The 13,694-nt window shown below is 37.4% G+C and overlaps 2 protein-coding genes across 3 annotated transcripts in view; one reads left to right on the top strand and one right to left on the bottom strand.

Moving 5' to 3' along the window:
• Positions 1–402: 402 nt before the first annotated feature.
• On the top strand, positions 403–6,210 carry LOC112532477 (fibrinogen-like protein 1-like protein). The gene is made up of 3 exons (XM_025150890.3): positions 403–469; positions 2,129–2,331; positions 4,301–6,210. Exons 2-3 carry the CDS (start codon positions 2,184–2,186, stop codon positions 4,999–5,001), a joined length of 849 nt encoding a protein of 282 aa, XP_025006658.2. The 5' UTR covers positions 403–469; positions 2,129–2,183; the 3' UTR covers positions 5,002–6,210.
• Positions 6,211–11,304: 5,094 nt separating this feature from the next.
• The window catches only part of CHRM5 (cholinergic receptor muscarinic 5), a 48,054-nt gene continuing 45,664 nt past the window's right edge, over positions 11,305–13,694 (bottom strand). The window contains exon 2 of one of the 2 annotated variants that reach the window (NM_001364658.2): positions 11,305–13,206. In NM_001364658.2, the coding sequence (NP_001351587.1) occupies positions 11,538–13,124 (1,587 nt within the window). In that variant the 5' untranslated portion in view covers positions 13,125–13,206 and the 3' untranslated portion in view covers positions 11,305–11,537. The remainder of the gene's footprint in view (positions 13,207–13,694) is intronic. The other variant, XM_040701123.2, reaches the window with a different exon arrangement.

Here is a 13,694-nt window from a genome sequence, read left to right on the forward strand (position 1 = left end):
TCAAGTTGACTATAGGATTTTAAATGCGATTAGCAATATAGCATCTCATCAACTTACCTGTGCAAAATGACATAGTACTTTTCAGCACCTACTCCAGGTGTATAAACAACTTAAATAATTTTCTGAAATAACATTTCTTTGCTATGTCTATTTAGTAATAAAAAAATGATTTATTTATTAATCAAGGTAATTAATTTAGTTATGCTGTTATTTTAATCCTTATGGAAGAACTTTGTTCTTTATGATTCATATATTCTTACTTGCAGATGTAATGTGTCAGAGCAAAGTCCACCAGAGTAAGCACAGTGTGAAATAATGAAGGTGCTATTTTGCTACACTTCTGCATTTCAGATAGTGTGTTGGAGCTGATTTATTCACCTGGACTTGAGTAGCAGGCAAAGTACAGCTGTAGAGTATGAGCTCATGCACTCGTGTACACTTTTTTCTTTGTCAAGCTCTACTGTCAGAGGTAAGGTGCCTTCCTAATGCTGTTTTCCTCAGTTGCTTTTTTAATAACTTATAATACCGATTTCTATTCTAGAACTAAATGGATCTGTAAATCACTTCAATGGGCACAATAAATATGAGGGAAGAAAAATGAGTGACTTGCTCAAAAATGCTAAAAGAAAGAAATAACTAACATAGAAGCTTTAGATCCAAATATAGATTTCCTAAAGTTTTACAATGTTGGTGGGGTATGTTTAGATTTACAGTCATTTCTAATAGTAATTTTTAAAATAATAATAGAAGCTTTCCATGAAGGGGGTGCATGACAGTAGGAAATGCAAACACAACAGAACTTAAGTGCTGTAGGGGAAACTGTGTGCTGAATTTCATGGCAAGTAATTTTTTACGGTCTCTCAATGTCAAATAACCAGCTTTGAATGTAATAGGAAATTGTATGTTAATAGTAAATCAGAATTATTGCTGTATAGAATAATTAAGTAGAATAAGCACATTCTGTTTTGCTGGTTTTCTGTCTGGTAAGTACAAAAATTATTTCTAAAGCCCGACTTTTATTACAGTGATAAATTTTGAACATTTAAAAAAATCTGCTCAAAACTTTCTCACTCTGGAAAACTATTTACTGGATCTGCTGCTGAATCCTTAGATTGATAAGGAATGTGGCTTTGTTGCAGAGTACACAACTGTGGAGAAAGGGGCTGGCCTGTGTAGGCTCTGCACTGACACTGGCAGGAAAGAAGCTCTGACAAAGAGCTGCTTGCTAGAGATATATGCTCAGCCTTCATCTATAGGGTTTGGCTAAATTTTAAGTGAATTTCCCATGCTCTCCAAGGCCAAATGTCATTCTGATTCAGTTTGAGCTTACACTGATACAGAAATTCTTCTTCAGTCAGACTGGAATTTGCTTAGGTGAGGACCCCAGTAACAGCCTGAGACTTCTTTCTGTGTTGGATGAAGAGTTACTAAAGATGTAACTCAAAAGGAGGACAGATTGGGACTCAAAGCTCTTTTGATTCTGTATATTGAACCCCTGTGCGTCTTCAGGAGACTGAAGAAAAGTGGAAAAGTTCCTTTCTGCTTTGTTTATTGAGCTTTTTTTCCACATCTGATTTAAGCCTGTGAGTTAAGCCTGTGACCTGTTCTTTATAGCTATTGATGGAAATTCATCCAGAACAAAGTCCAGAATTGCTGAAGTGAATTCTCCATTGTATGGGAATATTTGCAGTACTAGGAAGGCGTAGGATTGAGTGCTGTTTGAACTATGGAGAGTTGAAAGAACTAGTGCTTCTGTTTGTGCCAGCTTGTCTGTCAGTGCCTCTGCTTCAATACAATTCGCATACATGGGGGATAAGCAAGCTTCAGTTCTGATAGATGTAAGATGTCCTTTTAAGTTATGTCATTACATTACATTGTTACATATTAGGTTGTTTTTCTTCATCTATTGTTGCACAAGGTAAGAGAGGTACAGTGTAAGTGACACAACACAGAGCTCCACATCAGAACAACCACCAGCTGGAAGTAGTGTGAAATATCAGGAAAGCCTTTGAAAGATGGAAGAAGCCAATTTTGACAGAGGCTCACTGTATTGAAACCAGGTGTTTCAATACCTTTCTCCTAAAAGAGAGAGTGTTGCACTGAAGGTCATAAACCTTTCCATTTTCAGTTGCAGTCTGTATTATAGCTGTGGATTGCTGCAGGAGGACTGACTCTGAAGGAAGATGCTGTTGAAGAGTTCAGCGGGATTTGTTCTGATCTTGCTCTCTCATTGCACTACATTGGTGACCACCAAAGAGGCGGTGGTCTTGGCTAATGCCCACCTTCTCTCTCAAAGAGATTATGGTAGACTGGCTAACATCAATGATAAAGGTACTCATGAAGGGGGAGTGAGTGATCTGGGTGTGTGCTGTGTTTTACTGTATTGCTTTGTGGAATATTTTCAGCATATCTGAAAGCTTGCCCTGCAACAGTTCTTTGAAATGTGAACGTGTCCTATCCCAAAGTTCAAAATCCATAAACCTCTTCCTCAGCTGACACCTAATTCAAGAGGAATTAACCGTTGAAAATTTGTCTAAAAAATATTTTGTTGCCTTTGAAGACTTACTCACTGACAATCATGTCTTGATTACACCTGTCACGTCAGGACCTAAACCTCATTGATACTTACTACTGAAATATTGCTCTGCCTACCTAGCTTGCAACACATTTGCTGGAGTAAATCCCACATAAAATGCAGACAAAAGGACTAGTGTATTTGGTTCATTTTCCTCCTTTGACTGCTGGCATTTGAGGGTCTATAAAACTCACTTTTCAAATTAATCCTGTAACAACCAGCTTAAATAGTTTTCTCAGTTTGTTGATAGAAGCTGTTCTGTTTTTCATGAATAACATTCACTGGATAAATACAAGTATCACAGTGTATATTGCTGGCTTGAAGACCGCTGATCATTTTAGAAATGTGCAGGATCAAGTTTGGAGTCAGACTGTCTACCAGGTGGATGCTGTGAAAACTGTGGTCCAGTTTTTATGTGACTCTGTATGAAGTCCTTCTCTTTCAGGATGTGTGATAATTTCTTGCAGATAGTCTTGAAACAAAATATTTTATTCATGGCTGGAGATTCTATTAGGCAATGGAAAGCCTAGAAGTAAGGCCTCAGAAAGCCTATATACTTCTGTAAATCTGCCGAGTGACTTAGAGCACCAGCAAATGTCTGAATATCAGATATAAAAGGCTATATTTAACACAATGAGGATACTATGAATAATAGTATTCAGTAGGTTTAGTCCAGCTGGACTTTTCAAAGGCTGTGGTACAATACTTTATACACTAATATTAAATCAGAGAAGGCATTGTAATTTCAGTAAAAGCTGAAAAGGGCAATGACTTAGGTAGAAAAGTCAGCAGCAAGGTCAAAGGGAGTCTGGAAATGTTTGCTTCTAAGTGAACTTTTTAGTATTACTAAGTATACTGAAGCAGTGATAGGAATATACTGATAAAATTTCATTCTTTACATGATATAGAGAAATGTCGATATGAGGAGCCAGATTATTACAGGGAAAAAAAAGTTAGATATACTTAAGTAATACTGATGGGATAAAAAATAAAGTATGGAAATCCAGATTTTACTTCAAGGTTAGGACTTACCAGTTATAAAGATCCAAAAATTGAAGTCTAGATTAATAGAAACAAAATGCTACAAGTTCAATCCTTGAATTCAAGAGCAGAAGTGTTTCTAAAAAGAATAGGGACAAATCAGAGGCACCATCTGCAATGCAATGTGTAAACGTAATTCACATTCTAGGAGATAAATTTGCAGCTGAAAAGCTTCTAAAATAATTGAGAACCAGAAGATTTATCTTACACAAAATAATAACAGAACTTTTTTATCCTAACATAAGTTACCCTAACAAAACAAAGGCTGATTAAAAATTTAGCTGTCCTCACTGTGCATTACAGCTAATAACTGGGGAAGAATGTGTTCAGTAAAGGATTAGCAGGGAATCTCTGGTCAATGCTTTTGTCAAGGAAAGGTGTTTTTTTCTGAACTTTTATTATTTTTATATTTGGAAATATTTTTCCTTTGTTTTTTTTTCCAAAAATTTTCATCTTGCCATGCTTTCCGTGAAATATTTCAGTGTGTTCTGCCCTCTAATCATCCCCTTTTAGCCTAATGTATGCCCACCAGATGGGCTGAAGTTAGTCTGAGTCAGTTTCCAGCCAGATCAAGGCAATCATGCACTTACTCTGGAGGACAAAGTTAAAAAAAAAAAAAAAAAAAAAAAAAAAAAAGAATTAAACAGAAATTTAATTTAAAACTTTTTTTTTTTTTTAATTTAGGCTATCTAAGGGATTGTTTTGAGATTTTTCAGCGCTCCAGAGGAAATTCCAGAGATGGTCTTTACATCATCCAACCAAAGGAAGACCCAATTGTTGTCTCTTGTAACATGCAGGATGGTGGCTGGACAGTAATCCAGCATATTACAGCCAACAGTACTGTTGACTTTGATAGGACGTGGCAGGATTACAAATACGGATTTGGCTCTGTTCATGACAACCACTGGTTAGGAAATGAGTACATGCATCAGTTAACTGGTGGCTCTGTGCAATATGTACTTGGAATTAAACTTGTAGACCTAAATGCTGAAATCAAGTGGGGACAGTACGAACCATTCCGTATTGAAGATGAAGAAGCTCAATACCGAATCAGGGTCGGCCTATACGAAGGCAATGCTACTGATGCTCTGACTCTGGACACAGAAGCTTACCTCCACGACAACCAGAAGTTTACCACCAAGGACAGAGACAATGACAATTACTTTCAGAATTGTGCCAAACTAGAACACAATGGTATTCCTGGGGGAGGATGGTGGTATGACGCATGTGCCGGGGCAAATCTGAACCGTAGGAACGTGATATACTGGCAAAAGGACTGCAACAAGAAGCATTTGTGCAAGTTTTCATGGATGATGGTCAAACCCATTGAACACAGCCCATCATATGCAACTAACTCTTGTCCATGTCAGAAGGAGGAACTGTAGGTGAGCCATGTATCCTTTGAATGGAACATGGGTTCTTTGTCAAGAGACTGAAGTAAAATCACACTAATTAAATAAGTAATTGTGATGAAAAATTTAGCCTCTACAAGGGCTTTGTGATCGCATATTGTTCAGGACTGGACCTAAAACATATAGATATCTACCAATCACAAAAATGAGAATAGATGACCTCTAAGAAAATATTTACACTACCCATTTTATAGTATTTTGGCCATAAGAGCAGTTAGGTATGAAATCCAGGAGAAGATGTCTTGTAGCAGATACACATGCATACACATGAATTTTAGAAGGTTTTGCTCCAGGATGAATGTTCATCATTAACTGCACATCTTCACAAATTATGCAGGAAAGAAATGTCAAGGGAAGTACATATATTTACAAAATGCTTATCAGAGACTATCCTGTACCACAGGCTAGCATAAAGCCTTTCCTTTTTACCTTCAGTGAAAGATATTTTAATATTTTTACTTGGTAGGAGCCTTATCTCCAATGGCTTCTTTTCTCATTCACTGACTTTTTATCTCTACTCTTTAATGATCCCATATCTACTGAATTACTTAGCACAGTATTTTTTTCCTTCTTATTAGAGCACCCAGAGCTAATGGCCTCATCAGCTTTCCCATTAAAAGCTACTAGTTCAAGGCCAAGTAAAGGGTACCAGCCCTCAGCTCCAATTTTTCCTTCTGTTCCATGAAGTACTAAAACTTTTATTATTTTTTTTTAATACCATTGTGAGATAAGAACAGCGTTGGCTTTAGTTTACATGTACTAGCTTCAATTGTTTTGGTACTCAACCTTGAGCTTATTTAAACAGTGCCTTTTTTCCTGGTTGTAACACAAAGAGAAAGCCTTTAAATTTCATGATGAATTCATCTCTTTTAAAATTGTAAATAAAAGGATTTCAGTTTTGGTAACCTTGAAAAGCTTGTTTACTTGTACAAATGATGGGGTTATTTCACACATTTCAATATAATTGGAATAGCTGAATTACTACTTAAGAGTCTTCATTCTTGTATTGTTCAAATTGCCAGGATAATAATTAGAATATATTGTATTTTATTGTAGATTTTCAATTGCAGAAACTCAGGCAACAGATACTGGCAAAGTTCTGCTTCTTAATTAAAAAATGGAATCTTGTCATTTCCATGAAAATTATTTTAGAGGCAAATAAACTGTACTGTGTTTAGAGAAGACCAAGACTGGCATGATTACTGAAGAAGAGAAATTAATTGGAAAATGGAAAAGTCATGAAAGAAAATTTTATTGTTCACAATGCACTGCAACACTTTCAGAAAGAGATACAGAGAAGTTGTGCAGGTGAGGCCAATATAGTGTATACGTTTATTTTGCAGCTGCTAATGTTTTCCCTTCAGATTTTGTTCAAAAAAGTATAATAGAGGAAGAAATGAATGAATGTATAAATTGAATTGATGTAATCAATTCAAATAATGTGGATTCTGCTACAATTGCATCAGGAAACCTCCAAAGTTGTAATGAAGATTCAAGAAAATTGCCAAATCTCCCCCAGCTTTTACCCATCAAGTTCCCATCAAGATAGCCAGATTCTAACGCTACTGCCAAAAAACAGTGTGAATAATCTTAATGTGGAAACACACAACTGAAAGTCAGCAGGCTGTATCTGATTCTCAAAGGCAAATAACCTGCTCTGCAACTCACTCATCCTGCTTGGATGAGTGTAGGAAGGGACTCGTAGAGATAGGCTGCATGAACGATGCAGGCACCACAGCCCAAATTTAGCTGTCCAATTTTGGAGGCAGTCTCTAGTGTTAACTGGTGTCCTACAGACCTGCTGACACTTCCAGTACGGGAGTTATATTAACGTATAGTAATAAATGGTATTAATAGACCTGCAGGCAAAAACATGGAAAAGATTAACACAGTTCAAGCACTGACTTTATTGGAAGTCATGGAGTGTGGTGCGTTCCTTGCTTCTAAATGAAGAAAGAATGGAACGTACTCTAAGAGCTGGATTTAGGACTGAGGATGAAAATAATTAGGAATATTCCAATCCACTCGTCAACACTTCTTTCCTAGAGCTTTTAAAGAGAAGGACATATCGTTTTGGAGCTCAGGTTTGGAAGTACATTTCAAATGGAGAACCCACTGACTGTACAGAAAATGGTAACTCTAGCTCATCTGTTATGAACATCTGAGGAAAGTCATTTGGTTCTCCTAATACCCAAGTGACTCCTTCGTATTACTTCCATCTCTATAGAAAGTAAAGAAAATTAATCCCAGAGGAAAATTACATAATTCTGTTTTTTTGTTTGTTTTCCTAAAGCAAATAATCCAGAGTGGGTAAAAGTGCATATATCCCCTAAATATGTCAGAGTAATTTGAGGCAAGTGATGTCCAAATATTCGATACGAAGATTTTAGAAATCCCAAACTGTGAAGGGCTGATTGGAAACTGTTTCCTAGAGAAGGTAAGAAACTGTTTTACAAAATTCTATTCAAAATACAGTTTGACAGTTTGCAGGTATTCAATTCTGAGTTTCAAACTCAGTATCCAATTCGATAATAATTGTGTCCTAAGAGAAAGCACTACCTTCCAGACTTGCATCAGATTCTTTAATGGTTATGACTTCTGATTTAGATTTAATTTACCACCTCCCAGTGCCATATTTATTCTTTCAAGTGTATGACTGTCCTTAGGGACATTTGCATTAAGATTTATTAGTTCAATTAGTTTGACATAGATCACGTATGGAATTTGACAAGGAGGCAATGATACAGATTTCTTAGAAATGCTCTGTGTAGGAGATAAAATGATCAGAAATAATTCATTAAATAATTAAAGTAGAGATTGGGACTTTTCATGAGGCTTTGCTCTAAAGTTGGAACAGAATATATAGAATGATAAGGAGGTACAATTAAGGATTTTGCCTAAGTACATCTCTGCATCTCTGGACTCCTCAAGTCCATATAAACCAATGCAGTTCATACTATGGGTACAACTGGGATGAGGAACTGTTGAATCACGGCCTGAACCTCTGATTGACCACCTGAGGTGAGTGCTGAGTCAGCTGCAGGGGCACAGGTGAATGCAATTTCACCTGAGTGACCAGAAGGGGTGGAGCCAGACTCCACCCCTCCTAGACCCCATTTAAGGGCTGACTCCCAAGGAGGAAGGATCTTTATATGGAGATCGCCCCTCTTGGAGCCCTTCTGTGAGCCACGACTCAGGTAAGCTCTTTATTTCATTACTCCTTTGTAAACGCGATAATCTCTCTGGTCTTATACCTGTATACCTATTTACCTTACCATCTATATACCTGTTTGCCATACGGGAGCAAAACTCCATGTACAAAGATACCATTCAACAATTAACAGCAATTATTAATTGAAGTGCATAGAATAATTATACATTAGAATAATTATGATTAGTAACTAAGTTATAGAATTAAGTTAATGGAAAAATATGCTCTATTCTATTTTACAGGTTCTTGTTGTATTTTCTCTATATCTCTTGATTTCAGCCTCCCCCAGTTCTGTGAACTCTTTCAAGTCTTTACAAAGTATATTTATGTAAAATGAATGGGTTTCTGAGATACACAGGGAGACTTCTCTATATGAAAAAAGAGAGACAAAAACAATACCTCTGTTTCCTTTGTGGGAAAATTCAATATTCAGAAATACTTAAGTGTGCGAGGTCTCTGAAAAGCTTAGCTGGGGATGTGTGTTTATACAACTATATTGATAATACATACATAGATATATAGACAAAGATATGCATGTGCATGTATAAATAAAATGCAATTTAAGAAAAGTTCTTTTCATAGGTCCATGACCGTAATTAATTAAAGGATCGGTAAAAGGTTTGTTAAAAGAGAAATACAGATAACAAGATTGTTTTACGTTGCGGAAGACCCATAACATGTTTAAAGGAACCTTTATAGACATAGAAACCAAAATAAAATTAAGAAACTAAATACTAACTGACACTCTAATGAGTTTTTGTGGTTTCTTATTTTTTTTAAGGGTAAACATTTCATGTAACAATACAGTGACAAACAGCTCTTCATATAATTCCAGGTATTTACATTGTACCCAAGTTTGGCAGTGTAACGTCTCACACTGTGAAGTGTTAGCAGCGTGGTTTGAGCACACGTTTCACAATTATGCGGAACCAACGTTGTTGCATCCATCACCATCTATTCTAATACATTTACTAAGCACAGAATCCATAAACATTTACAGAACACTCTAGTTCAACAGAAGCCAAAACCAACAAAATATATTCAATTTAATTTCAGAAGTAGAAGCCAGTGCTTTAGAAACAACATCACAGCTAGCAGGAATTGTTACTATCTCATGAGTTTTGCCTTTAACTACAGCTTGTGCCACAGAAGGACACATTCATTTGCTGAAAATCAAACACGGTTTACTGAACGTCCGAACCAATGTAGTATAAAGTTACCTACTATAATAACTGACGTGTACATAGTTACTGCACGCAGGAAGAGCTCTGGGTAGTGACGGAGGAAAATTGATGAAAGGGTCATTGAAAAGACCAGTGCATTCTTTTAATAAGCAGTCATATGCTAATGCACACAAAGTATTAGGCACAGGGTGGTGTGGTAAAAAATCAATCAAGTGAACTCAGAGAACATATTTTTACATTACTACACTGCTAATCTTTCACTGACAGTTTTCCCCTCTGGAGATTGAGGATAGAAAATATTAATTACTTGTACTGCAACTGCTGACATGAAGGAATTATATATCTGCAGGGAAATATGTTGATGATACAATAATAAATTATATGAATGATTTTGCTGAGAGCAATGGTATGTTCAGGATGACTAATACCACCCCTGAAATATGCAGCTGGGTTTCGTCACTGCTGCAGTGTCCCCCTAACACGTATAATAGCTAAAAAACACAAACATTGGCCCAAATTTATGCTTCAGAGAATCTCACTCTGAATTTTGTTCAAGAGGCTAGAACTTTGTGAGGTGTACTCAGTGAGGTACATAGAGTTCTTTGTCTGCTAGTCATAAGTATTTGTGTACTTTAAGATTTCACTCCTCATGATCCTGTCACCACTAGCATATTTTTTCACCACTATGAGCCAGGCATCGTTTCCTTTCAGTGGCTTTGTGCTAAAAGCAGCCTCGCCCTCACACACACATTTGATCAAAGGTGCACAACTTCTGCCAGTCTAAGACAGATACCAGGCAGGCACATGAGTATCTTTATCACATTTGAAGCCCAGGCAAACCTCAGCTAGTGGACAACTGATCAGCTCACTGCAGCCATACCCGGAGTCCCAGGAGCCACAGCCCCAGCTGGGGTTGCCTCCAGCCCCCGGTGCTGTAGCAGACAAAATTCTGCTGGACTGGGAAACTATGACTGGAGATGACTTACGTTTCCAAACATCTAATGCTGATTAGTATTTGTAAAGCTAATTAGAGATAAAAGTGCTATGAAAGCACAATACTTTTATATAAATAATGGAAAAGTACTTAAAAAATCTTTCTTCTTTCAGAAATACCAATTTTGTCATGGTTTCCAATAATTTTGTGATAGATAGGTGAATTTGCAGGGCATTGATGCACATTTTTGTGCATGCATGTGCAAGGTGGAGTGCAATAGAGAGACTGCAAAAAGGATTTGCCTTATGTTCCACACTGTAAAATAGACAAATTGTGTCCATTGTTAAGTCAGTTCTGATCAGTACAATTGTTGCTACTGCATACATTTAAAATATATCCTTCTGAGGCATTAGGAAATGAAGCAATACAAATTCATAGATAACTGCTAACTATCACCATTTTTTGATGACATTGACTTGCAGGATGGAACTGAGATGGGAATTGGATTCTTATTATATGAAATACATTATCTGTTTCCTCCCCTATGAGCCCTTCCTCTGTCTCCCCGGAAAAGACATTCTTAAAGTGCAAATTTTCTCAGTGTTACGTTCTCCTATAGTAAGTGTGTTCTTTTGGAGTACTAAGAACCTCCCGAACCATTTAGTATTGGGGATAATGGTATTTCCCTCTTTAGATAGTCCTTGTTTCATTCCAATAGCATGTGGAAAAGTCTCACTACAGAAGTAGTATGTGTTCCATTGCTTGCTCCACTGAAAAATAAATAGACAATACAGCAGAAAGGAGGAAAGGAACTATAGGAAAAAACAGTTCTGCACTAAAAGGAGATCGGCTGGATAACCTGCCCTGATGCCTGGATGATCACACGCTAATTCCTAGAAGTTTATAAGACACACTGCAATTTCTCAGGCTGAAAACAAGGACAGAAGAACCCAAACAATAACTTTAATACAGATCTACTGCAAAATCATGAACACCCTGTCAGCAACCACTGACTTCTTTATCCCAAGCACACTACTTTCATGCAAAATACCACTTTTTGCTGACTATTTTTTTTAACACATAGACATACAAAACAACAGCTTTGAAAATACGGAATTAAAAGTCCTTTACTAGGCTATGTTAATATCTATTTTTCCATTTATCTCTTATATAGGAGTAGTTATGGCATTCGAGTGTTGCCCTGCCAGTATAGTTTCTCTTCCACTTTTTTCTTTTTCCACTGGCAGAAAAGCAGCATCTTAAAAGTTTTCCTGAAAGTTTTGTTACAGAGAGCATAGCACATGGGGTTAACAGTGCTGTTCACATAGCATAGCCAATATCCAAGGTGCCACCATGTCAGGGGAATGCAGTCAGAGCAGAATGTGGAGATCAAAACCATTATATTGTAGGGAGTCCATGTGATGATAAAAGCCAAAAGAATGGCACTTAAAGTCTGTGCTGCTTTACGTTCTTTTATAAGAACCATCCTTTTCCTTTTGGTGATTTGGTTATTTATATTTGGATCCATGCTTTTGATGGAAGGATCCTTCGACAGAGCAGCAGAACAAGGAGTTATTTTTACCTTACGGCAACCATTGTTGGCTTCCTGAGTGCCATCAGCCTTAACCACCAAGCGGAATTTGTAGGCCACACATTTTTTACTTTTTTGGCCGATGGCAGGTGATAAAAAGTATTGCTGGGTCTCAAAATCATTTTCTTCAGGTTGCTCTTTGACAACAATATCCTGACTTTCCCTTTCATTAAACTCTTCTTCCTTACCTTTAGATGGGCTCCTGTAAGCTACCTGAAAAACAGGATCAGTGGCAAGTTTGTCCTCTTCTTCTGATGATGCATAGCTGCTGCAGGTGGTCAGTTGGTCAGCCTTAGCCCACTCAGTGCACGTGCTCGCTGCCTGGGATGCCTTCACTGTAGCTGATGTACTTCGACTGGATGAAGACCAGGAAGCCTGACATCTCTCCCTTTTGACTAAGTTTTGTTGCTTACAACTGAAGCAAGACTTCAGGAAGGCTTTCCGAGGCTTTATCGTCTCAAATTCGGCCACAGACTCAGAGCCCTGAAGTTCAGCGAGGTCCTTGGTACGTTTCTCAGTCTCTTTATAGATGCGGCAATATAAAATGGTCATCACTGACACTGGAATGTAAAAAGCAGCAATTGCAGTACCAAAGGTGATAATAGGCTCGTATAAAAACTGTATCTGGCATTCCTCAGGGGGTACTGTTCGTTCACCCACAAAATACTGCCAGCATAGTATTACAGGTGCCCATAGAATGAAGGAGATTAGCCAAGCCAGGCCAATCATGATGCCAGCTCTTTTGGGTGTGCGTTTAGCCCTGTATGTCAAAGGCCTTGTGATGGAAAAATATCTGTCAAAGCTGATGACTAAGAGGTTCATGACTGAGGCATTGCTAGCTACATAATCCAGTGCTAGCCACAGGTCACAAGCCAGGCTTCCAAGAGACCAATGGCCTATGAGTATATAAGAGGTATAGAGGTTCATAGAAAATATTCCAATGATGAGGTCTGCACAGGCAAGACTGAGCAAGTAATAATTGTTAACAGTTTTGAGCTGACTGTTAACCTTGAAGGATATCATTACAAGAACATTGCCCACTATGGTTATTAAGCTTACAATGGCAGTGACAGTGGCAATAGTAATAACTTCCCAGAGGCTATGCCCTTCTAGCTGCTTATGGTTGATGGACGAACTGTTTGTAACAGTAGAATTGCTGAATAGATTTACTTCCATTCTTTTTCTTGATCAGTTGTCATCAGAATCGTAGCACTCTTTCATATTGCTTTCTGTATTTGAAAATGTGTTTTGGAGACAACTGTAAAGATGAAAGGAGAAAAGAGAAAAAGAAAGCAGCTCATTAAATAGCATAGACTTCCATTAGATGCACCTTGAAACACTTATAAAGCAATCCATCAGATTATTTGTGTTCTCTTTCTGCATTGTCATAATTGTTTCTATTGTGAACATAAATAAAACAGGTGTGTTCTAGGACAATGTAGTCTTATGACATTTCTAAATGCAATCAGAACAACTATTGTTTCATCAGATGTTCAATCACACAAGCTATTACATTTGTATTACCTTAGGAGGCACTCTACATATTGTTAAAGACAGATATTAAAGTTTTGCAATGTAATGAGACAGTGAGTCATGGTGTCTTCTACACAGTATTGTAAGAAACAACATGTCAAGATATCAGAAATTGTCTCTGGAAAATTTAAGGAAGTCACTGTTTTGGAATCCATCAGCAGAAAAGGAACACAAGGGAACTGAAGGTGCATAGGGAGATAGTAACCATGCTGG

The sequence above is a fragment of the Gallus gallus genome, chromosome 5, assembly GCF_016699485.2.
Source record: "Gallus gallus isolate bGalGal1 chromosome 5, bGalGal1.mat.broiler.GRCg7b, whole genome shotgun sequence".
In the NCBI taxonomy this organism is placed as follows: Eukaryota; Metazoa; Chordata; class Aves; order Galliformes; family Phasianidae; genus Gallus; species Gallus gallus.